Below are 27191 nucleotides of genomic sequence, written 5' to 3' on the forward strand. Positions count from 1 at the left end.
CAAAAGCAAAAATTTCAGGTCACCCACATACCCCATCAGAGTCTCAATCATGTCCTAACATAAACTCTCCAAAGAAGATCTACGCAATATACTAATAGTATTCTCTTCAAGTCTTTGAAAATTCCACAGTTACTAGTAGTACAGGACCCAGCAGCTCTTACTCTCACCATCTGTCCAGCCCATGACTTTTGCTAGTTTCCCATCATTCCTTCCCTAACACTATTTGTTCCTTGAACATGACATTTCATCTCCTACTTTTGCACAATCACCTTCTCAACCCATTTCCTGAAATGTTCTTCCTCTAACACTTGGAATTCTTAGCCTTACATAAGAAAAGAATTCTTTGGCACTTCTCTTGGTTTATTTTCAAATTCTGAATGTTTTCCCTTCTATTGTCAATAAAGTCTTGCTTCATCTAAGCTTTTGTTCCACAAAGAACCACCTCACATGGCACTCTAGTCTTTTCTGATCCAGCTGAAACAATGGGTGCATTTTAAAAGTGTAATATCCTTCTAGACAAAATCTTATAATTTTTTTTTCTTTTCATAAGGATAATCAAAGTTTGTTTAACTTTCATGATCTTGCCTACAGCAAATCTGCAATAATTGACTGCTATTTTAGTAGTCAAAATTAGCTATTATCTCTTCAAAATTGTTTTCTGAATTCTTAAATCATCCTTAGATTCTGTTAGGATTTATGGTGATCAAAATAATATAATAAAAAAAAATCTTTATAAGCTTACGGTGAATATAACAGTATGATCCTGTAAACTCCCTTTCCTCCCCTTCTGGTGGATGACAGGTGGAAAGTAGGATGCTTATAGACAAAATAACGCATTTCTCCTCTCCTATATTTGATCACCAATCTTCTAATCCTAATAAGGCTGACAACTTCAAATTAGGGTACTATTCACCTTTATCAGTAAAATGCCATGCTTTTCAAGTTTGGAGATTTAAAAAATGAATAGAAATCAGCAGTTGGAAAACACTATTCTAAAGGAATTCTTGATTGATTTCAGCATTATTCTTTGAAACCAATTTGGCAAAGAAAGGGCTAATCAGAAGTACAAGAGACAGTGAAGCATGGATAGAAAGCTCCTTTTAGGAGGTCACTTAGCTTGCATATAGCTTACATATAGCAGGTATTAAATAAATGATTACTGACTGAGGAAAATGAAATCTAATTGGAAAGCCAAGCCATAAACTCATCTAAAGAACATACTAAGAAAATATACAATGAAGGGTGCCAAATTACATGTCATAGACTATGGAATACATCCAAAAGAGGTCAATAAAGATTTGAAAGATGTCAAATGCACAAGAGTTGGAAAATTTAACAATATATAGCCTGAAGATGATAAGATGGAGTTAAGAAGGAGTCACTGCAGTCCTCAAATTTTTACGAGAGAGATGCTTGGTTCCAGAAGGCAGAATATAAACAAGTAGAAGCTAGTAAGAGGCAGATTTTAACTCAAAATAAGATGATATATCATTTTTGAAAATAGAATAGCTCGACTAATAAGGCAGGGATGTTTCGCCATCACCAGAGATGTTTAAACAAAGATTTGGCAAACTGTTTGCAAGGAATATTGTGATGGATATTAAAGAAATCTATTACATACTATCATTATAACATTATTTTATCTCTCAATTTTTTTACCTGTAAAATGAAGACACTAGATCAAATCAACTCAAAACTTCTAAATTCTATAGTCTATTTGATATTTTAAATTCTTTTCCTCTCTAGCATTCTCCTGGTACTTAGAAATCTCCCAGCATCAATATTTTTATGAACAGGAAAATAGACTAAAGAGGGAAAGCAATGGGTCTTATAGTCAATACAATAAATTAAAAATTAATGTCTCCTTTGCTAGTACTCTTTTTTTGCTTAGTGATTCAGCTTTAATAGAAAAATTGTAAGATGACCATTAGTATTGGAGAAGATATCTGTGTAGTAAAAGAATTCTGGACTTGGAATCAATGATCTGAGTTCAAATCCTGCCCCAGTTTCTTATTAACTGTGTCACCCTTAGTAAGTTACTTAATATCTCTCAGTCTCAATTTCCTCATCTATAATTGGAATAATTATAGCATGCATCTTATGAAGTTACTGTCAGAATCAAATGAGATAGCACTAGCAAAATGCCTTGAAAATCCTAAAGTATTATATAAATTTTAATGATATTATTATTACCCTTAATCCTTATTTTATTGATGAAGAAAATAAAACCTAGAAATGGTAACTTGCTAATGATCATACAATTAGTAAGTTACTGATCCAAGAGTAGAATCCCAGTATTATTTCTATTTTGTCTTGTGGTATGAATCACAAGGAAAGAAAGAAACAATGTTATCACAAGAAATACTTCTATTACTACAACATCTTCAAAAGGGGATTAGAACAAATCTGCCACAAGCTTATTTCGAAAGTAGGATTTATAACTTTAGTTACTTTGTTAGTATTAACTAAATGACTGAATGAAAAAAATAATTCTTGAGTCTTTACTATATGTCAGGCACTGTACTAAGTAAGCACTGATGTTAGAAATAAAAAAAAAAAGTAACATCAGCCCTATCACTTATTAGCTTATGCAAGATATTAATATGAAGGATTAATATGCATTAATAAAGTCTACTGATTTGATTCCAAGAGCCACACAAAATAATTTCTCTCACTACTTTGTAGAAAGCATCTCATAGGCAAGGCCCCAGTGTCAAATCATGTTCTGAAAAATATTTTACTATGAACCATCAAATTAAAATCCTCCCCAACCATTACCAGTAGATCACTGAAGAGCCATCAGGAAGTACCTAATTATATCATCATTCATATGCTACTGTTCTCTCCAGCATGTAGTTGATCATTTGAGCAAAAAGATGTATAGTACTTTGTCCTAATCTTTAGAATGATAAACATAGTGTAAACATTCTTCTGGATGATTAACAATGATTAATAATCAAGAACTTGCAGGTAAGTTGGATAAACATAAAATGTTACAAGAAGAAATAATTATTTCTATAAAAAATCATTAACCATTCACATCCTCTTTTAAAAGATAAATATGAAATCTTTTTTACTACTAACTTTAAAAAAATTTAGTTTATTCCCATAATAGATGCAATTATCCACTGAAAATGTAGAGATTATAGAACATGTTGTAATGCTAATAAACAGCACTATCCCACTGATATTACCACTAATACTTAGAGTTAATTAGTTCTTTTCAAACTCAGTTATACAGAAGAGGTTATTTTTATCATAACAACTCTGTATCTCCCCACACATACCTACTTACCCACAAAATTCTGCAGCTCAGCTACAGATGAACATTCAACAGACTATGTTTCAACATTTTCAACACATAACCACACTATGTTTCTGGAAGGAAACGTTTGTGTTTCTAAACTTGTTTTTCTCAACTGTCCTAATGGGATGTAGGGATATGTGAAATAAAAATAGCAAAAGAGTCAGAATATTTCAGGAATGCAGAAAAGGTTATGTCCTTGCCGTGATAAAGAGGCATATACACTCACCTGACCTGGCTTGTTACAGGTAACTCCATGGATTTCTAGGTAGCTGAAGGTTAACTCTAGCTGTAATTAGAGGGGAAAAAAAGTTTATTATATTAAACAGATTATATTTTTAAGATTTAATTTTTTTTAAATCCTTTAAGTCAGTGGCAAGTGAAGAACTGACAAAAATCAAGCCTTTAATAGAAACTGTAGTTTTATGAATTCCCCGTTTCCAAGGCTAAAAGTACTGGCCTTGATTTATATTTCGTTCTAAAAATAGATTATCCTTCACTTTTTTAGTAGTAGGATACATAGCACCGGGAATCAAAAAAGCTGTTCACTTAATGTAATGTTAGGTTTCTCCAGATTCAACAAGATAGCAGTTCAATAAAAGCTTTCACCTTCACATTCCAGTATGATACTTACATGTAAGCAATTAAACTCTTGCAATAATTATTTTTGGGAGTTAAAAAAAGCCTCCTGTAAAAGGATATGATTAATATCAGTTTGCTATTTTTTTCATTCTTCATGGTATGTTCTTTCTAACCTAATCTTCAATTTTTGTTTTACTTCTTGTGTGTGTGTGTGTGCGCGCGTGCATACACACTTTGTATATATTTACTTTTGTCTCACAAGAAGTAAAACAAAATTCCTTTATATATAGGAAAAATAGGAAATAAATAATAGAAAGGAAATACTAGACAATGGGATTCTAATTAAGACTAGAAGGAAGTCAGAAAAGCTTGAAGCCAAAGAAGAGGAGGAAGAGTATTCCAGATATGGAGGACAGAAAAGTATCCATAGACAAGAGATGGAATGCCTGGATCAAAAGAAGGTCAGTATCATTGGACCAAAGCAAATGTGTAGGTGTAACAAAACTAGAAAGGCAAGAGGAGGCAGCATTATAAAGGGTTTTAAATGCTAAGTAAACTATTTTGATTTGATGCTGGAGATGATAGGGGCCATGGAAGATTCTTGATTAATAGAGTAACAACATAATGGGAAATGTGATTTAGGAAGATCACATTAGTAACTCTATGGAGGACGGAATAGAGTGGGAAAAGAAGAAGTATATTTCATTTTATTTTCAAACCTATTACCTTATTCTTTCTTAAGAAACTAAAACTAATTGCCACCATTCACTCTAATTTTCCATTTAACATTCTTTGTCTACCATAATTTATTTATAATCCATAGTTGTACATTTAGGTTTGGATACAATCATGATAGACTCTTCAGATGTGGAAAGATATGGGAAAATGTACATGCTTAGAGTGATTCTCAGTTTGAAGTTTCTTAATTTAAATAACACTTTTCCTGCTAAACGCTGCGCTCAGTGAAATGGGAGAAATTAAAAGGCCATGATTGAAGAAGGGATAAGAAAGGGCTTTCATGATGTCTTCAGAGGTTGTGTTGTTATAGATTATCTACAGCAAAAAAATAAAATTAAAACCTGCCTATCACTTAAGGTCATCACCTCCAATTCCAACCTAGCACAGATAAAGGTAGTTAGGCACTTATAGTGTTAGAACACGTATAGTTGAGGGGTTAGAACATTGCCCATAGTCAAGACAGCATCTGGTCAATACTAGTACTAGGATATAAATCAAGAAGATGAAAACAGAAGGAATACTGATGAGGGGGAGAGTAGGAGTGGGCTGGTAATATTTTAATAACCCTGGGAAAAAATGTAGGTATCACTCACTTTTAAGTCTAATCTGTACAATTAACAACAAAACAATAAATCAAACCCTGATTGCTAGTTTCTGAGGTGTAAATTTAAGTTAGCTCTCAAAATTTAAGTTAGCTTTGAACTGGCTCCTGCATATTCCTAAAATAAGAAGATAGCTAGAAAAAGGGAATAAGTCTGAGTTGAAAAAGAGAAAAGAGATTCAAGGAAAAAAATATAGAGATGAATACAATTAAAGTTTGAAAGGTGTCAATATTTCATGGACACTGGAGGATAAGAGAGGAATGGTTTCAAGGAGACTCCCGACTTCTGCATTAGGTGCCAAATTACCTCAGATATACATTATTTATTACAACATTCTCTAAATTATTTTTAAATCTTTACTTATATATCCTAATCAACTGACTCTATTGGTTCTCCCTATCCCCACAAATTAAGAAGCAAAAGAAGCATTCATTCAACCAATATTGGTCAAGTTCTTATGATAACAGGGCCTAGGGAGATACAAAAAAGTATAAATGAAACATAAAGCCTCTCCTTTCAGCTTACTGAAATCTAATGTCCAACATTAAAATTAGTACATTCCACAACTAAAGATGAGAACAAGGGAAATTTCTGTTTGGCTTTCTAGAAGTTTGTCTTCTAAAAAGATTATCGCTTATACTCAGTAATAAGAATTTCTGGAGTTAACAGAATAAAAAAAAAATTGAAATGATTAGCCTTGATAATTCTTGGAATCTATTTAGTACTGGCTATAAATATGTCACAGTGTCAACAGCATGAACAATGGGTGTTAATGATAACCTGGTAAAGGCCCAAAGAAGGTAAACTTCAAAGCTGCATAAAAAGGGGGGAAGGGAGGGAGAGAGAGATTTAAAGGGGAGAGAATTATTCCTAAGAGCTTCCTAAACCAGGTATCTAAGCTCAATAAATATCCAACTGTCAGAAGAAAAAAAACTGCAAAAGAAGTCTCTTATTCATTCATTCATTCATTTATTTATTTTTGCTTTGAAATGAAATAACATTTTGAAAAAAATAGTCTATTCACAATATGAAGTAAATGTTAAATAAATGAAAGAGATAGAAATATGTCTTTTTGCAATTTGGCTCTTTTACTATGAATTTTTCATTAGATTCTTAAATTACAGCCCTAAACTTCCTTTCTATGACCAAATTAAATATTTCTAGCAGGGACTATAGGACACTCTCTTTACTAGGTAGGGAACTTTTATTCTTCTTGCTTTGGTAAAATAATAAAAGAATTCGGTAACAAGAAGAAAGAACTACTATATTCAATATAGGTACTCTTTCATCTGCCCATTAGTATACTCACTAACAAAATGATTTCAGGTAGGGTTAGTCCTACTAGATTAGTTTACCCATTTGCCCTCTTTCCTGATTGGTGAAGAACTAGCTGACATCAGCTAAGAGCCCAGCAATGCTAGCTTCACTGGTGGCTCAACTCCCCATATTGCTCTGGTTTCTTAACTATAGTTATTGTTTGTTCTTTATTCTCAAAGAAAATCCTGACAATAGAGGTGATAGTATCACAAGCAAGTGAATTGGATTTAAGTGAGGGTGGGCTATGCATTCATCAACCTCATTTTCTCTTCTTAATTGCAGTACCCTATATTCACACTCCCTCAACTCCCTTTCCATCTCCTTTCAGGATTTATCTTCCTCCAATTAGATTATAACCTATTTGTGAATAGGGATGATTGTTTTCTTACATTTCTATTTCCAATAATCAGCACAATGCCCAATACTTAATAAAAACCTATAATAAATTCTGTATCTATTTTTTTTGTTAGTCCTCACCTACTCTTATTGCATTTCTATCATCCAAAACATCGTCATACTGCTACTGTTTAAGAGCACCCTATAGTGGATCTTCTTCCCCTTTGATCCAAAATTAATCCTAGACAAAACCTTCTCATTTTCCATTCCTTCAAATGATTATAAGGTTAAAAAAAAAAAAGTAGCTGCTAACTTGGGCAACTAGGGCTTTCTCTTCCCACTCCAACCCTCTCACCTCCCAAGCCATCCCATGAAATGTCATCTTCTGCAGTGAGGAAAGTTTTGAACTTAAAAATAATTCATTATAAGGAGAAGTAACTCAGTGGTTCTTTAATCCAATCAAAATGAGCTAACAGAACAGTCTTCAAAAATGTTTCTCCATTCTAATCACCCTCTCTACTGAAGTGTTCCACAGATCAACAAGTAAATGAGTAACATCTGTCTTGAAGTGTTAACCAACCTTCTAAGATCTTTTTGTCTTTTTAAAGACTTCAGGTTAGCCTAAAAAAACATTAGAGGTGTATGAACAATTGAGGATAGAGACCCTCAAATCTCCAAGATAAGCCATTCTGTTAAAAGATAATTTAGATTCTGAAAGTGAAAGTAGGAGAGTTCATCAAGAGAAAGTTAAAATATTACTCCCCCAACTTTTTTAATTTTTAGGAATTATTTTCTTTCAATTATAAAGTATTGTTTTTCTCTCTCTGAACTAATCCCCAGTAATAATAAATATGCACAAAATAACAAATATGCATAATCAACCAAACTGCAATACTGGAAAAAATAAAGATGAGTTCCATCCTGTGTATTTAGTCCATCACCTCTCTTTGAAAAAACGAGGAACATGCTTCTTGTTCCTTTGGAATCATGGCTGATCACTCTTGACCACTATTCTCCAGTCTTTCAAATTTATTTTTCTTTACATTACTGTTATTGTGTAGATTGTTCTTCTGGTTCTGCTCAGTTGATTTCTTTATTGTTTTATACAAGTCCTCCAGGTTTCTCTGAAACCATCTCTTTCATCATGTCTGACAAGCACAACACTATCCTATTACATTCATATATCATAATTTGTTCGGCCATTCCAAAAATCAATGAGTACCCTTTAGTTTCCGATTTTTTGGAACTACAAAAAAGAGTTGCTAGGAATATATATATATATTTTTTTTGCATATTTGGGACCTTTTTCATTTTCTCTGTTCTCTTTGGAATATAACTCCCTTCCCCCACCCAAATTATATTAGAGCCACAATGTATACATAATTTAAATTTAGGAGCATAATTCCAAAATACTTTCCACAAACAGTGCAACAATGGGCCTGTTTTTCTATAGTACTTCCAATATTTGTCATCTTCCTTTTCTAACAACTGCAAATCTGACAGCTATGATGTAGAATCCTAAAATTGTATCAAAAGACAAAATGTCCATGAGAAAGGTTTGTCAGAATTAGGTGACATTAGGGATGGTATATGTTCCATAAGTATAAAACATTACCATCATCAAAATATCACCATCACCACCATTATCATCACTAACAACATGGCTTAAAACTATCTTTGCAAGGTATGCTGATATTACATCTTCTCTCCTATCTTTTTTTCCCCCCACTCAGATTTGCTACTTTGCTCCATCTCTCAGCTGTCCCACCTGCATTTAGTATGTGGAATTCTGGACAGGATCCTTTTCTTTTTTAAAAGAAAAGATGGGGTCTTCTTTTTGTCCCTATTCTATACAGTTCTGTTTTTTAAAATACAACCCATGGCATTTGTTATTTATATATATTTTCCAGTCCCAATATTAAAATATCCAATCAGATTACAATGAAATTTAAAAACACAAATGAGTAATTAATGCAAGTTTATCCACTAGACAAGTGATTCACAGGGAAGGAAAATGAAGAAACAGTCAATAATGATTCACCACTCCCACTTTAACACTCAGACCAAATGGTTTCAAGGATACTTAACCTAATTCAAAGTAGATTCTCTATAATAAATGAATTTGAAAGATTTCTTTGCCAGATTAGGAAGAGGCCTGCAGCCAAAAGAATGGCTGAAGAGGGTGAAAGTAATAACATGGAGAGGGAGAGGGGGAGGAGAAATTAAAATAATTTTACCAAAAAAATTTATAAAGAGTATAATGTCTAGTTGGGAAAACTGGGTGTGGTCATAAATTGAACAAACCACCCAAGAAAAGGTGGCACATGTAACCACATAAGGGCAGCAGCTAGATATTGCACTGGATGGACCTAAAGTCAGAAAAACTGATTTTAAATGTGATCTCAGACAATTATTACCAGTGTGACCCTGGATATGTCACTTATTTGCTTCAGTTTCCTCAACTGTAAAATGGAAATTTTACACCTATAATTTTTTAATCACCTATCTCCCAGGGCTATTCTGATAGGATCAAAGTAGATAATATTTAAAAAGCATTTAGCACAGTTCCTGGAAAATGGTAGGAGCTATATAAATGCTTAATCCCTTCCCTTTCTGTTTCCTTTCTCAGTTTCATCAACTGTAAAATGGGGATAATAACAGTACATATGTCCTTGTTTCAAGGATCAAATGAGATAATACCTACAAAAGTACTTGGCAAAGTACAGTGCCTGGCACACAGTAAATTGTTTAATATATGCTTGTTCCTTCCTCCTCTCCCCCCCCCGCCCCCAGACAAAGTACTACAGAAATTCCAAAGACAGATCAATAATAGAGGAGCAGATGACTCAAAGAAAACAAGATAGGAAACAAAGAAGAAAACAATGAGGTTAAGGACAGACATATAAAGGGCAAAAACTAATATAACTTGTTTCTGCAAACAAGGAAGAATCACTACAGGGCCTTCAAGAAAAGGACTCATAAAATAAGACCAATGTGGTTCAAGATAGTTTCAGTTGACAGGAAAGAGAACCTCAAGTCACTAGGAACTGCTGCCTCTTTTTGCAGAATAAAAGACTAATAAATTCATATAGCTAGACACCAATTTTCTGGAATATACTCATGTATCTTCACAGCTAAAACAGTTATATTTGATAATTAATAGCTACTAAGCAAGAAACTTAATCTGGGATGGGCATATGGACAGCTGTCTACCCCTTGGGGAAAACATGAAACTCACTTTGTGGGAAAAAAAAAAAAAGACTCGATTTATTCATGACATCTCTAGTGGCTTAAAAGGAAATGTCATAGCTGATTCTGCCTAGCTGGTTGCAAGACATTTCACACTGAAAGGCCTGGGGACACAGCAAAAATGGAACAAGACAGGGAACAGGGGAAGTGAAGTATGATCAAGGCAAATATATATAATATACTTTCCAAAGAGTCAGTAACATTTTTATTTAACGTGAACACATTTTTCAAGAAACTGCATTCAAAAGACCACTGAACTCTTTTCTAAAACTCATACATTCTGTTTCTGTAATAGATTCTTCACCAGTAGCATAATTCTTTAATGTTTAATCCTTTTTCTCTCAGCATTCTTCAGAACTCTGAACCATCCAGAAAAGTTTTAAAATGTATAGATCTTCCAGCCAGATTTCACTAGAATAAAATGTTTGCTCTATAGATATCTTTTTTTTTAAAATGAGATGAATGGAGAAAAAAAAAAATTTCCCTTGGAGCAAACTTTAAATACAACTGAATATAAAACTAGAAGGAAAATGAATGTAAGATATAGCCAGAGAAAATAGAGGAAGCTGGCTGCTAATTCCACAAATGCACAAAGAAATAGGCTTACATACATAGAAGGGGCAATAGATAGAGCACTGAGCTTGTTGAAATTAGGAAAATTGATTTTTGTGACACATTACCTGAGTGACCTTGGGCTAGTCACTAAACTCTGTTTGCCTGTTTACTCATCTATAAAATGAGCTAGACAAGAAAATAGCAAACCACTCCAGTATCTTTGCCAAGAAAACCTCAAATAGGATCACAGAGTTGGATACAACTGAAATGACCTGACAATAAAGATATATAATATGTATATCACCCCATAAATGGGGGGTAGAGGAGGAGGGAACTGGTTATGAGTGACTTTCTCAATAGGGAAAAAGAAAAAAAGAAAAATCACAAGATATAAAGGGTGGAAGTGTAAGTCTAAAAGTTACTTAGTCCATTTTTCTCCCTGAAGTAAAAATTAACCCCAACTCTCATTCAAACAGAGTAGATGAAGCCCTTATGTAGCTAAGAATTCCTCACGGATATAATTGCCTATTAATACAGTCACAGATGTAGAGCCAATAGTTAGCAAACTTTTTGACCTCAGGATCAAATCCTTTATAATACTAAACATTAATGAAAACTTCCCTCTCCAAGAATTTTTGTGAGTGTGAGTTATATCTATTGATATTTATTAGAAACTAAGGCATTTTGGTAGTATTATAATAAAAAATAATTTTAACCTCCCAGAACCCCCAAAAAGGTCTTGGGCTTTCAAGTGTCCCTGAACCACTGATATATAGTCCACTCATCTCACTTTACAAATGAAAAAATGGAGGCCCAGGTTAGATGACTCATCCATGATCATAGCAAGTATAAGAGGCAGGTCTTCTAACTCCAAATTCAACATTCTATCCATTATACTTTCTTTGCTTCTCATTCTATCAATAATAATAGCAGCAGGAATTGATCTTGCCACTTAATATGCAAAGCATTTTATTGCATTTGATCTTTACAACAATCTTATGAAGCAGGAGCTAGAACATTTTATCCATGAAAAAACAAATTCAGAAAGGTTAGTGACTTCTCTATGGTCATAGAGTTGGTAATCATCAAAGGTGTGATTTGAATTCAGGTTTCTCCTGATTTTTTAAGTCCAGTAAAATTCAAGACTTTTGTTTTTTAGATTAATTCTAAGTGATACAGAGTATAGAATTGGTGGGGGAGAGGGGAGTTGAAAAGGCGGGAGAGGGCCTGTGGAAGAGAGAAGGGAAGAGGGGAGAGGAGAGGAGAGGAAATTAATTCTTTTAAGAAATGTAAAGGATCTATGATATTTTGTAGGAGGCATGGAACATTTTAAAGAAAACAAATCACTGGCGTATCATTTACAATCCTATAAGTTCCCCTTCTGAGCAAAAGTTAGACAAGAGAAATCGAAGTCATGTGCTAGTTGAGAGAGTAAAGAAAGAAAAGTGATCAGGATAACAAAGTGAAGAGCAGAGAAATAAAACAGACACCAAAAGCCAAACACTCAAACTTTGTCTCAAAAATGTCTATTTTTACTAGGGCCACTTCTAGGGAAAAAAACAGAAAAGTAGGCAAGGAGAGTGAAATAATTTGGAAAGACTAATCTATTCTAATCCTGTTTAGTATTCTTTTTTTGAAGAAAAAGGACAAAGTTACTTAAAGCATTTCTAGTCCTAAATTAAAACTGATTGACTAACATCTGAGAGATAAATGTTAAGATATAAATATTACTTACCTTGGTGGGAATTCGAGCTGTCACAAGAAAGGCCCGACATGATGTAAGCACCTATAAATTGGAAGAAAATAAATATAAGGAACAGTAGAGAACATGACCAAAAGTCTAATCGTACAAAGGAATTTCTGATTCAATGAAATTTGAATGCATATTCGTTACATTATTCTTTGGTTAACTCATAATATTTATTCTTCATAAAGTAAATTATCATTCATAAGAAGGAAGGAGAGACCACAAGCAATATTAAGTACCTACTATATCCAGGTACTATACTAAGACCTTTACAAACATTATCTCATTTGTTCTACACAGCAACAGGAAGGTGGGGAGGTAAGAGACTGAGACAGAAAGAGATTGAATGATTTGCCTAGGGTCACAAAGGTACTAAGTGTCATTTAGCTATCTCTCAGCATATATAAGGTGAGCAACACAGTGAGGAGTCTGAGGACCACATTAAAGTACAGGAAGATGTTTAGCTTGTAAATGGGAAGACTTAGAGCTATTTTGATAGTTATCTTCCATTATTTGAAGGAAAAATGGGATCAGACTTGTTCTACCAGTTGCCGGAGGACAAAACCAGAAATAATCAAAAGCTACAAGAGTAAAATTTACTCTGAAACCTTTCATGATTCTTCCCCACTTCTTAGTCCTCCCTCTTTCTTCAAATGACATGGTATTTAACTTATTGTGTGCATGTTTGTCTTTCCTTCTGAAAAATGACCATAACGTACAAGTGAACTGGATTTGAAAGAGGGCTGTGCAAGGTCACCTGCCTTACTTTCTCTTCCAGAACCATCTGGTCCAATAGCCAGAGATAAATCATTATGAGTATAGAGCCCTGAATGCAGTGGGAAACCTTGGTCTTTTTAAATAAGGTCTTTAACTGGTCTCAGTGAATAAGGCAAGATAAGAAAGAAATGAGACAATGTACAAGCTATTTTCCTGGACCACCATTAGAACATACATTCCTTGAGGGCAAAAATTTTGTTTTGTTTTTGTTGCCAGCACCCACCACACGGTATTTAATAAATATATGCTAAGAACATCCAAACAAATTATACTACACATGAAATGGAATTTTATTGCACCACAGAAACTGAGGCAGAATGAACTGAGCAAAACCAGGAAAATGATTTGTAGAATAATATTAAAAAGAATACAACTTTTCAAAAACTTGAGAACAGTATAACAATCAACTACATTTCCATAGGTCTGATGATGAAGCACACTATTTGACCTCCTGACAGAGATAATATATTCAAGAAGCAGAATAAAATGCACATTTTAGGACATGATCAATATAGGGATTTGTTTTGCTTAACCATGCATATTTATTATACAGGATTTTTTCCCCAGAGGGGAAGTTAAAGGAGGGAATAATTATTTATTAAATACTTTGTATGTGTCAGGCACTATATGAAATGATTTACAAATATTCATATTCCTCATAGTAATCTGAACGGAAGGTTGAATAAATTATTCTGGATTACACTGAGAATGGATTTCAACTCAGATATTCTGTTGGAAGGGCAGAAAGGTAAATTGAAATGAGAATAGAGTACAGGAAAAAAAGGATCACTTGGATATCTTTTTTTTTTTTTTAATAGAACAGAGAGAAGTCTAAAAAAGAAGTATAGGCAAGCAAGATAGCTTTGAAAGCTACAGATTGAAATTAATATACTTAAAAGAAAAGAACTTTTTTCTTTTCTTCTGTATATATGGAAACTTTTACTTATTGTTTGTTAATTTCAGAATAAAATTTAAGCTTGAAAAATCCTTTGATTAACTCAACTTTCAAAGACTTTCTAATGATTAGAATGAAGTATCATTCTTCAGGACACATCTAGGTGACCACTTACTGGGGATGCTGCTAAGGGATTCTTATACTGATTGAATGAAATGACCCTGAACTACTTTTCATCTTTGAGATGAAGAGGAAATGAGAAAACACATATACTTGAAAACATTTTAAGTCAGGAGAGGAAATAGACTGAAAATTCCTTAAAGACTGGATCTCTTGTATTCTCATTCTTAGCATCGTATCTGGCACACAGTAGGTACTTTTACACAAATAAATATTAATAAAATATTATTAAATATTAAAAGCTATCTTTACATATACTGGAAAAAATACTATTGAGAAAAAAATGTTGGTTGATTGACTGACAAGCAACATGACATATGAAAAGAACATCAAACTGAAAATGAGGTGAGAAGCTACAAAAAAGTGGCTTTGCCCTGAACTCTTAAGTGAAATTGCTTAACTTCTCTGACCCCTTACTTTCTCTCTCTCTCTCTCTTTTTTTTTTTTTTGGCTGAGGCAATCGGGGTTAAGTGACTGGCCCAGGGTCACACCACCAGGAGGTGGTAAATGTCTGAAATCACATTTGAACTCAGGTCCTCCTTACTTCAAGGCTGGTGCTCTATCCACTACCCTTCTTAACTGCCCCAAATCCTTACTTTATCAAGTATGATATGAGGTCTAAGAGAATTAAACTAACTAATTTCCCATTATTTCCATCTCATTATAACATTCTACAGGGTCATTCTGGGAATATTTCATTTCCATTCCAATGTCATAAAAGAACAAGCAGAAAATCTGGAGAGTTCCAAAAAAACGAAATTTAAAAGTAGGTGTGGGAGTCAAAACACCTGTGTAATATATAATACATAAATACATAAAGTTAACAGCTTGCAAAATGTTTTGTGACCATCACTTGACTTTCTGTGTCCTTATACCTATCTACAACAGTTTTGTTCATTTTGATCAGAAAATATGCTGAACTGAAGTGATTTTGCCTCTAGAGATCTATATACATTTTATCTAAAAGCAATGCTGTAGAAAATTTCATGGAATTACTGTCAGAAATTACTAAAGACAAGGAATAGATGATAAAGAAGGTGATACAATAGCAAAATGACTGATCATATCACATTCCTTCTCAAAAATCTTCAATAACTTGACAGTGAATGAATAAGCATTTATCAAGCAATAACTCTGTGCCAAACGTTGGGCTAGATTTTCAGGAGCAATAAGTGAAATCATGACAGTTTCTCTTCTCAAGAAACCCTACTATAATTGGAGGAAAGAGAGAAAGTTCAGCTCCAGGAAAGATGGAAAAGCTGGAAAGTTCTTATGAATATAGTAGAGGGGTACACTGAAAGGTTCCAGGTACCATAGGTCACTGAGATATTACCAGGGATCTGGAAAGCACAGAGGGTAAGGCCCCAGAAGGAATAGAGTTGGTGATTCCCATCTCTCCAAGACATATGATCAGATTATTTCTCAGTCTCAATCTTTATTCTCCCAATTCCATGTATTCACAAAAACTAACCATCAGGCTCTTTCTGAAATAACCCACCATCCCTCTGACTTCATCCTTCCTTCAAACCTAAATCATTTCCTTTACAAAAGCTTCCCGGATTCGTCAAGGTAAAGAAAATCAACTCCCTCTTCAAATTCTCTCATATATCATCTCTACTATGTTCTTATGACATTATTTCAGGTATGATTATTATTTGTGATCATGTCTGGTATCCCAGAAAACTGAGGTTCTTGAAGATAGGAACTGTACTGTCTCCCATATTCACATTCATAGCACTGAGTATAGTACTTCAATTTCAAATGATGTTTATTAAATAGTTTCTGAATTGTTTTGAGTAACAGATCAAAGGTCAAAGAAAAAAGGTACAGTTCCTTCCAAAATATTATTTTCAAGTATAACCACATGGGGTTTGCATATCATTTGATAAGATTTAGAATCATTTTGTCTATCTAAAATTCAGCAAGTTTTGTATCCAGCAAAATGCTTGACCCATAGCATAGGTCATATGATATAGATATAATCTGAAAAACAATTTTATCAATATGCTAATGGAAGATTTTGAGAGTTTCTTTGGACCCTCTCTCTTTTTCCTAGGCCATATGTGTACCTACGTCCTTCTAAGATATTACAATTATATTATGATCTTCTTACTGTCGGCTTCTATAAATTGATATTGTTGTTTGTCCTTTGTTTTTGAAGACCAAAATGATATGAAGTGATGTCTTGATTTCTCCTGTATAAACTGAATTTAAGTGAAACAGAATAGGACAAAGTCATAGGCTTCACTCTCTCTTCCTGAGTTATCAAAGGATAGTAGCAAGACAAACATCAGGAAGACTGGAAATGGCTAGGGGTTAAGTGTATGACCTCGGTGTCTTCACTGCCTGAATAAGCTTTAAGTACTCCCCAGATCCTTTGCTTATTCAGACACTAAGTGGCCATGTGAAATTGAGCAAATCACTCAATCATTTTCAGCCTCGATTTCCTCACCTGTAAAGTAAAAATAATGACAGCATGAGGAACTGTCACTAAAACAAAGAAATAACATGTAAGAAGCTAAAAAGATGGCAGATTATGAAGCTAAACAGATGATTTTATATTTGGCTTTAAAAATAATTAGGAGTCAGTAGAATTTATTGAATGGGACAGGGTTAAGGAAAAGTAAAAGATGATCTGACTTTCACTCTATGAAGTTTTTGAAAATATAAGTCAGCACCAGCCAGAGGCAGAATGGGGTATTATACTAATTCACTACTAAGAAAGCTATGAATTAGTCAGATTGATTTAGAAAGGAATTTAAAATTAACTTATAAAAGCTACAAAACAGTACACAGCTTTTGGCCCAGCAATCTTTCTTACTACTAGGTTTATAAACCAAGAAGGCTATTGAGAAGAAGAAAAGACATTAAGTACATCAAAAAAATTCATAACAACACTATAATTACAAAAAGTTGGAAACAAAAGAATAGGCCTCATAAGTGGGTTCTAAATATTACACAACATTATTGTATCCTCTGTGATGACAAATGTGGACAATTTAAATAAATATAGGAAATCGTGCATGAATTGATAGAGAATGAAAAGAAACAGAAGGAAGTCAACAATAGACACTATGATGATTACGCAAATAAAGAAAATCTTAAATAGAAACTAAGCTCAATTTTGTGCCATTTTGTTAAAAATAACTCAGGAAACTGGTCAATTATGAAACTATAAAGTTGTATGAACTCATAATCTTTTTTAAGTTATTTTGCTTAATCACCTCACTAGATCATAATTTGTCAAGAGTTTGTTTGCATGTTTTAGATGAACATGCATCAAAACAAAAATTATTTAACTTCGGATGACAGGACAAGATGGATGGATGATAGACTAATGATTGATAGAATTTTAAAGAAAGATCTGGACTTTGAGTAGGAAGAGAGACCTCTGTTCAAAGACTGATTCACTTAACTTCTGAGTTTCATTTGTTCTCATTTGCAAAAATGAGGATAATAATAAATATAGTACCTACTACACAGTGCATTATCAAGATTGAATGAGATAATGTATATAAAATACTTTGTAAATTGGCAGGTAGTGATGATTTGGTTGGTGGAAAGATTTTTGGATTTGGAATCAGAGGTCCTGAGTTTGAGTGCTAAGATTTTTGGTATTATATATTTTCATGGGCAAGTTGCTTAACTAAGCACTTTGGACCCCAGTTCTTCATCTATAAAATGATAGAATTGGGCTAGATGATCCTATAGCATTCCTTCCAGGCTTAGATCATATAGATCATAATTGTGACCTAAAAGCAGTACATAAGGGTGAGCTATTATTATTATAATTGGAGAAAATATAAAGAGATTCCATAATAATAGTTTACATGCATATAGCCCTCAAAGTTTGCAAAACATTTTACACATTATTTCATTTGATCCTTATAACTCTGTGAGGTAGGTGTTATTATCCCCATTTTAAAGTTGAAAATACTAAGGCTCAGAGAGTTTATGAGTCTTGTCCAGCACCTTATAAACAGTAATTAGTTGAGGAATGATTCCCACCCAGATCCTCCTGATATCATATCCATTCTACCCACTAAGTTCTAATCCCTATCTGTATCATGCAATTCTTTCATATAAATGCAGCTTCATGGAAAAAAAAAAAAAAAAAGCAGTTCGTCCCAAGGACTCTTTATTCTTCAAAAGAAGAAACTATGGCCTAGAGGTAAAATGACTCACCTTAAAATTAAGGCCTAAAGATTAAATGATTCACCTAAAGTCCTAGAGGGAGGTAAGAGTGAATAAAACAGAGGGAAGTCAATCACATTATGACAATTATATAAATGAAAAAAATACTACGTGGAAACTACATTCAAGTCAAATTAATAATTTTGTACCAGCTTGTTAATCAATTGGTAAATTGTTTATATTTTTATATTATTTTATATTTATATTAATTTATATTATATTATATTTTATGTTATTTTGCATTTACTAGCTGTTCAAAGTCATAGCCTCAATATTTCAAGTTTCTTCACCTATTAAATGGGATAATACTTGGATTACTTATCATAAAATGTTATAAAGAAACAACCTGACATACCTTAAGATGCTTTTTAAAAATTTAAGTCACAATTATTAGATAATAAATTATTCAAAAGGAAACAAAATCTTTAAAAGAATAATGATATTAGACTCAAGGTTACGCCAAAGTTTTGGGAGCAAAAAATGTTTATACTACAAAAGAATGTCTGATGGGGAGTTTGAATCTTGACTTTTTTAGGTCGTTTTCTATCAATCACTTAAACTTTCTGGTCCTCTTCTATCTTATTTGGAAAAAGAAGAATTTCAACTAGATTATTTCTTAGGTTCATCTGAACACAATTCTTATCACCCCATGGTTTCAAATCCCCTAATCTCCTGCCTTTTTAGGGAGGAATTAAACTAAATTCCTTTCCTACGTGAACAATAAAAGAACCAAACCTTAGCCCTTGAAAAGCACTTAAAAAAAAAAAAAACCTCTCTTCTTCTAATTTGTAGAGAAAATGTCATAATTTCTACCTAATTTTCCTTCATTGTAATTCAGGATTATTGGAACTTATTTTTTTTTAATTGGCAGAAGTACCATTTAAGCCATGAACTATTAACATGGGACCCATGAACTTAGGTTTTTGAGAGGTTTTATAAATATATTGTTATGACTTAATAGAATTGGTTTAATTGTTATTGTGCTGCACAAGAAAAATCAAATCATGGTTTCATTGTTTACTCTTCTGTATTTTGTTCATTTAAAAATATGATTGAAAAGGGACTTATAGGCTTCATCAGACTGCCAAAAGGGTAAATAACTCAAAAAATATTAATAACCTCTAATTTTGGGGTAAAAGAAACTTAAGTGAAGCTTCTTGACTGTGAGAAAGTAGGATGCCAAAATGTTAAGGGCATCATCAACTGAGAGAATGCAGACTAACACTAAGAAAATGAAAAATTTTTAAATGGTAACTTTTTGCTACTCTACTTCATTTATGTTTTTCATAGCAACAGAATTCAATAAACAGACTTTAAATTCTTCAACATAACAACAATGAACATTTATATAGCATTTTAAGGCTTATGAAATATTTTTAATACTGAATTTTCATTTTAATAATGTTTTATTTTCAAAATACATGCAAAGATAATTTAACATTCAACCTTGTGTTCCAAATTTTTCTCCCTCTCTTACTCCTCTCCCACCCCTAGACAGCAAGTAATCCAATACAAGTTAAACATGTGCAATTTATGAAGTATTTTATATTATCTTATTTGATCCTCACATTAATCTGAAGCAGATACTACTATTATACTTACTTTACAGATAAAAAATACTGAAACAGAGTCTAAGAAACTTATCTCTAGTAATTGTCTAAGACCAGATTTGAACTTAGAGGCTTATTGTTAATATTCAATCACTTCAACTCCACTCTTTATGATCCCATTTGGGGTTTTCTTGCTATTTCCTTTACCAATTCATTTTACAACTGAAGAAATGGAGGCAAACAGGTCAACTGACTTAACTTAAGGTCACACAGATAGTAAGTTTCTGAAGTCATATTTGAACTCGGGTCTTCATCTTCCTTACTCCAGGCCCTTGCTCTACCCCATAGCATCACCTAGTTGTTCCAATGACTTAGAGACTGAACTCTGATATTCCTGCCTCCAAATCTGGTTCTGAATTCATTATATCACCTAAATGCCTTAGCTATAACACAGGTACAGAACAATTTATTTAAAATGAAAGAAAACCATAAGGTACCTTTCTGACATCATTATACAATAAGCACATCAATAATTAATTGAGTAAGAGATCTGCTATGTAATAAGACTCACCAACTAATCTCAATACATGTTCTCCCCATATACCTGTAATGCAATGGCAATGAACAACAATTAGCCGGTTGGCCTTTCTTTTCTTTCCCAGGCTCTTTTGAGTGAACACTGCCTCTTGCAAACAAATTTTCCCTTTTTCTATCTGCTTTTCAGTCCTGTTCTCTCTTTTCTCATGGGGAAAAAAATGAGCAAGTGGGCAAGATCATCTACATATCCATCCTATGATGGGAACTATAAACAAGTACACTTTTAGAGAGTGTTGACAGGGGACAGGAAAAACAAACACCAATTTAATTTCAGTTGGTTTAAATTAAGGTATATTGTTTGTGATATGAATAACATTTTGCCAATTTTTAGATGAACTAAATGAGGCTGAGATTACAGAAATTCATTTTTATAATTCATTAAACAGATTACAAAACTATGGGTTATCAAAATAACTCCTTTCTACTAAGAAGGTCATAATATTATGTTTTATACTTAACTGTGAATTTTCTTTTTAAAAAACTAAAATATTTTTAAAGAATAGTACATAATGTCCCTTGAATGTTGGAGACTGGTCAAAATCATTTGTTTAGTTAGAGACACAACAGAAAAGGAATTCAAGCCTAGGGTCTGGGGAAGCAATATTAAGCCTGACTGAATCTTAGCCAATGATGCCTTTCACTGGCCAGCAACTATTTTAAGAAGTTGATGATTCAGGTATTTATTGAAATTTTCAAAAGTTACTAAACTAAAAAATGCCCTTGCCTAAAACACCCTTGCACATAATGAACACAAGGACACACCAAATCAAAAGTGAAAGCTCAAACTTTCTCCTTCAAAACAAAATTCTGAACTTTACCAGACTTCCGTGATTTCTTAACTTGGGCCAAGAATGGCGCAACATCTGTGATGGGAATCCCAATGAACTCAAGTCTCCCAGGTTTCCTGTTTAGCTTTTGCTTTCAACATTTGAAATTGTCCCCAAAAGTTTTGCAATGCTCAATTGGAGAATGGCATTGCCTATTTCAGGGAAAGATGTTAGATAAACTTTTGACCATACTGGTTCAAAATGTCTTTTATATTTACATACTTCTTAAAGCCCAGGGTATCTGTGTGTCTCCAACATAAGAAGAAGCCTGGAATAGGATTTAGGGAATTTATATTTGCCTATTTGGATCTTTTTTTTTTTTTTTAAATCTGTAGATTAAAGAAAAACCCACCAAGATTCTGAGAGACTTTTTCTCAGCAGAGATTTAGGGAGAAATTGTATATTCAGCATATTCTGAAGAGTATGTTACTTAGCTCTAAAGTAAGCACCATAAAAAATGGATATTTGTAGACAAAAGACCTTAACTGTAAATTAAAAAAAAAAAAAGTATTACTAAACATTCGTCTGACCTCTTTCTGAGTTAACTATGTTAGCATGCAAACCACATTTTCAACCTCTATAATGAATTGCTTCTTTCTTTAATTGAAATGCATGGGACAAACTGGTTGCTGTTGAGCTTCTTAGTCCCATAGCAACTTTAAACATAAAAATTCACTTACAAATGGTTATCAAAGTTCTCTCTGTGGTCAAGATTCCCAGTGTGTAAAAGGAAATTTGCTTGTGAAGATTTTACCCCAATATGCAATGTCCCTTAAAAAATCCAACTCTTAACTCCAGTGAGCCTTAAAAATCCAGAAGGCAAGGGACACCTTATTCATAATACTTTTGCCTCAAATAGAAGATTTTTACTTTTACTTACAATTCTAATTTTACTACCTATACATAGTCAATTCCATTATTCATATTCACTAATTCCTACCAAAGATTTCATATACCCATCTGTAAGTAAAGACCATTTATACTTTCTCAGGCATATTAAGAATATTTACAAAGATCTATAATCTTGTCAACATGAGGAATATGGAGTGGGAACTCTTTTCCATAAAGTCTTCTATGACTTTGAATGAGTCCTGGAAGTGACATCAAAAGGACAAGTGATTTCATCAATATCACACAGTTCAAGCAATGAGCTTCTTAAAAACAAGAATTTTTTTTTTTTGTCTTTCTTTTGTGCCCAGTACTTAGCACAGAGTCTGGCACACAGCAGGTGCTTAATAAATGCTTACTAATTTATCTGAACAAACATTTTTAAAGAGCCTACCATGTGTCAAGTCATGCTAGGTGCCAGGGATGAACAAAGAAACAATGCTAGTTCCCACATTTCAGAAACAATCTTATATGAATATAAACAATTATGATCTAAGGCAGCACATGCTAAAGGTTTAGGAAATATCAAGCAAAGAAAACATGACGGAATTTTAGAAGAGGGAAACTACATCCAGATCAGGGAAGGCATAAGGGAAAGTCCTAAGCTTTAAAGAAAGAAAATTTCAAGTAAAGTTATTGAATGAATGTTTCAAGATGTGAAGATTGCAATGGGCATTTAAAGGCAAAATGAAAGAGGACAGGAAGAAATAAATAAATAACAATTAATTATCCTGATTTGCTGCCCATAGCAGTTCCACCTGATCAATAATGTTTTCATAATAATACTAAGATGTTATTTGTCTTTTTAAAAATTTTATTTACAGAATACAAGAAGAATTTTCATAACACAGTAAATAAAAAAGATGACAATATATGAAACAGCAAATCTACTATGCACATCGTGCTATTCCTTTCAAATATTCAACAAAATTATCATGTAAATTCATATCAGAGATGACTACCATTAGACACTGTTGGAATCCTTAGAAAATGTTAAGTCATTAGAATTGATAGAGACAATAATTATCTAATTTTGCATGGTTCAGTATGATTGATCTGATTCTACAAGGAGATGTTATGGGCTAGAACTTGAAACAAGGTACTAAGTGGAACTGAGGAGACAATGGTTAAATCTAGTTTAGAATTGATTTAATCCTACAACAAATAATGGTTTCCCAGTGATATAATGATTGGTGTGTATTCAGTGTACAGCATATAAGCAAGAAGCTCTCAGGGCCAGATACAGAACAAAGAAGCCCACTCTCAAGAGGCGGAGACAGATTCATTCCATATTCCACCTTTGTGCTGGCTGGAGACATTCGGAGGGAGCTAGGGACTGAAGCTCAAGACTTTGAAGGACACAATAAAAAACTAGATTTTAGTATGATGTCTCATTGTTGTCATTATCTTGAGTGAAATTATTAATTGTGTCTATAATTTTCTGTTTCACCCAATCATTCTTTAAGATGAGATTATTTAGTTTCCAATTGCTTTTTGGTGTATTTACGCCTAACTTTTTGTTGAATGTAGTTTTTAAGGCTTCGTGATCTGAAAAGAAAGCATTTACTATTTCTGCCTTCCTGCACTTAATTATGAGGTCTTTATGTCCTAATATATGGTCAATTTTTGTGTGGATTCCATGAACTGCTGAGAAGAAAGTATACTCCTTTCTGTCACCACTCAGTTTTCTCCAGAGATCTAGCATACCTAATTTTTCTAATATTCTATTTACCTCTTTAATTTCTTTCTATTTGTTTTGTGATTTGATTTATCTGAATCTAAGAGTGTAAGATTGAAATCTCCTGCTATTATAGGTTTGCTGTCTATTTCTTCTCGCAATTCTTAACTTCTCAACTTCTCCTTTAGGAAGTTAGAGGCTATACCACTTGGTGCATATATGTTTAATATTGATATTGCTTCATTGTCTATAGTACTCTTTAGCAAGATATAGTTTCCTTCCTTATCTCTTTTGATTAGATCAGTTTTTGCTTTTGCTTGATCTGAGATAAGGATGGCTACCCCTGCTTTTTTGACTTCACCTGAAGCATAATAGATTCTGCTCCAGCCTTTTACCTTTACTCTGTATGTATTTCCTTGTTTTAAATGTGTTTCCTGTAAACAACATATTGTAGGGTTCTGACTTGATCCAGTCTGCTATCCACCTCCGCTTTATGGAAGAGTTCATCCCATTTACATTTATGGTTAAAATTACTAATTCTGTATTTCCTGCCATCCTAATATCCCCAAATTATGCTTTTCTTTTTCTTGCCCTCCTTCCCCCCTTCCCTAGTATTAAACTTATTGGTCTCCCTTGCATCATACAGCTCTCCCTCTTTAGGATCCCTCCCGCCTCCCTTTGAATCCTTTCCCCTTTCTTGTCCCCTTCCCTTATTACTCTTTTTCCTTTTCCCTTTTCCTCTCCCCCTTTTTAATGAGGTGAGAGAAGATTCTCTATAAAACAAATATGTTAATTATTTCCTCTTTGAGCCAACTCTGATGAGAGTAAGAGTCACACAATGTTCTAAAGGATTGGATCTTAACTCTGGCTGCATTTAGGGTGATTATTACTTTGAACTGAAACTAAGGCTGCCTCCAGAAAACCTCTCTGAGAAACCTGCTCCCAGAGAAAACGATCATACATTATATAAAAGAAGAGAACACCACAAGGCACAAAGTGATATATTATTAAGTACAAAGCGGGGAAAAACTGTTATGTATGTTAATCTGTTAACATGTTTATTTTTAAATGAATACAATATTTTAAACATAATTGGTTTCCATTTCTAAAACAGATACAAATATTGATAGGTAGAACTCACATTTAAATTAAAAATAAAACATTTAAAAATATTTTTTAAAACATCAAAAAAATTTAAAACTTGGAGGCTCTCATAATTTTTCAGGAGCAAAGATCCTGAGACCAAAAATCTTAAAAATCTAGGACACAGTTTTTGAATCAGTATAGTCATACTTTGTATTAAAAGCTTTTAAACTCAACAAATGCTTTCATCTGCTGAAGTGATTTTTACACCACAAGGCCTGAACCACTTTTAAATCGTTTTTCTTTATTTTTCTGGAAGAGAGGTCTTGCTGCTTGCAGCTCTAAAACAAGTGGTCATAGTCATTTATCTACTCCATCCTTCCAACTCCCCTTTATGTTCTCTCCATCCCCATAAGAGTTTCTTGAGGAGCTTTCCAAATTAAGCTCCTTGAGAAGGACCTCTTGCTTGTTTATATTTGTATTCCCAGAGCTTAAGATAGCGCCTAGCACCATGCTTAAAAATATTTTATCCTTTTATAATGTTTTAACTTCTTAAATAACTAGTTCAAATTGCATCAGTGACTTAGGCTTAGCCCTCCATACAAGCTCTAAGAACAAAAGGACAGAATACAGAAGGCACTACTACTATCTCCTTGAATAAATATTAAGAGACCTTTATAACATTACCCAGAAAGTTAAGAGAATCTCTATCTCACAAGGTTCTATTTCTCAGTGCCTCCATTATCAACTCCATCATATCAAAGAGTAAGGAGGATATCAACCATATTAAATACTACAGTGAGTTTTGTATAAAGTTTATTAAAAGCATTATTTGGGTAAAAGTCTTCTCCCAAATTCCCTTTTAAATCAGGTCACATTATTATTTATATTGAGAAGTTGCTAATGGGATAGTTAGTCCCCTGTTGCACAAAGGAGAGGAAATATAGTATAATAGATAGAAAGCCAGTGAAAAAGACCACCTCTAACCCACACTGGCTGTGAGACACACTGAGCAAGTCACTAACTCTTGGTCTGCTACTCCAGGCAATTCTAAGACTTAGAGAAAAGCACAGATGTGCACTGGTAGAAAGGGTTTCTTCATAAAGAATCTAATCAATAGTCGAAGGAGAAGGAGAAGAAGAGACAGGGAAGAGAGGGAGAGAGGAAGAAGAAAATGGAGAGGGAGAGGGAAAGGGAAAGACTTTTTTAGGTGTTGGAAGCACATTGATGCAGTATTGGTAAATCTCCATAGCTGATAGCCATTCTGCAAAGAAATCTGGAATTATACAAAAAGTTATCACTGTGTACCCTCTGATCCAACTATAGTTCTGTATTTAAAAGAGATCAAAGAAAGAGGGGGAGTTTTTTTTAATGTACACAAACACTGATAGTAACTTTTTGCAGTGGCCAAAAAAAAAAAAAAAAAAAAAAAAAAACTGGAAACTAGGAGGATGCCATCAACTTAGGAATAGCTAAGTTGTGGTACATGAATGAGATAGAATATTACAGAGTAAGAAATAAGGAAATAAATTATTTCAAAAACATAGAAAGGCTTCTATGGATTGATACATAATGAAATAAAATCAAATGAATAATTTAAACCATAACATCAAAATTATAAGAATGAGCAACTTGGGGAATTTATATAAACTGATGAAGAATGAAATGAGTATAACCAAGGGAACAACTTGTGCATTGCCAACAATATCATTAATTTTAAAAACACATTCATGATTCTAAAGAATTGATACTGCAATATACTATCCATTGATACGACAGATTTAGGCTACAGATATAAGAAGCATATTTATTTCTATATACAATTAGTGAGGGAATTTATTTTGCTTGATTATGCATATTTGTTTCGATTTTTTTTTCTATTTTTCCCAATAGGGTAAGTATGGGATGGGAAGGAGAGACAATGAATTTTTTTTTTTTAAATAGAGAAATGAGTGGGATGGTATAAGATATGAATAGTTGTGTGGAGAAGACACAGATATGAAAAGTTGGATGTTCTTTCAGATAAGGTCCCTAATGTATTATTTTAATATAATCGTTTTACTCTGAGAAAGTAATCTGTAAACGTGGGAAA

At 33.2% G+C, this 27191-nt stretch overlaps 1 protein-coding gene across 7 annotated transcripts in view; it reads right to left on the reverse strand.

The window, feature by feature from the left end:
• CARMIL1 (capping protein regulator and myosin 1 linker 1) overlaps positions 1-27191 on the reverse strand; it is a 350539-nt gene that overhangs the window by 188460 nt on the left and 134888 nt on the right. For all 7 annotated transcript variants that reach the window (XM_051970591.1, XM_051970589.1, XM_051970588.1 and 4 more), the window contains exons 3-4: positions 12419-12469; positions 3534-3593 (exon numbers count right to left, since the gene is read on the reverse strand). In XM_051970591.1, the coding sequence (XP_051826551.1) occupies positions 3534-3593; positions 12419-12469 (111 nt within the window). The remainder of the gene's footprint in view (positions 1-3533; positions 3594-12418; positions 12470-27191) is intronic.

This window comes from Antechinus flavipes, chromosome 1 (genome assembly GCF_016432865.1).
Source record: "Antechinus flavipes isolate AdamAnt ecotype Samford, QLD, Australia chromosome 1, AdamAnt_v2, whole genome shotgun sequence".
Lineage (NCBI taxonomy): Eukaryota > Metazoa > Chordata > Mammalia > Dasyuromorphia > Dasyuridae > Antechinus > Antechinus flavipes.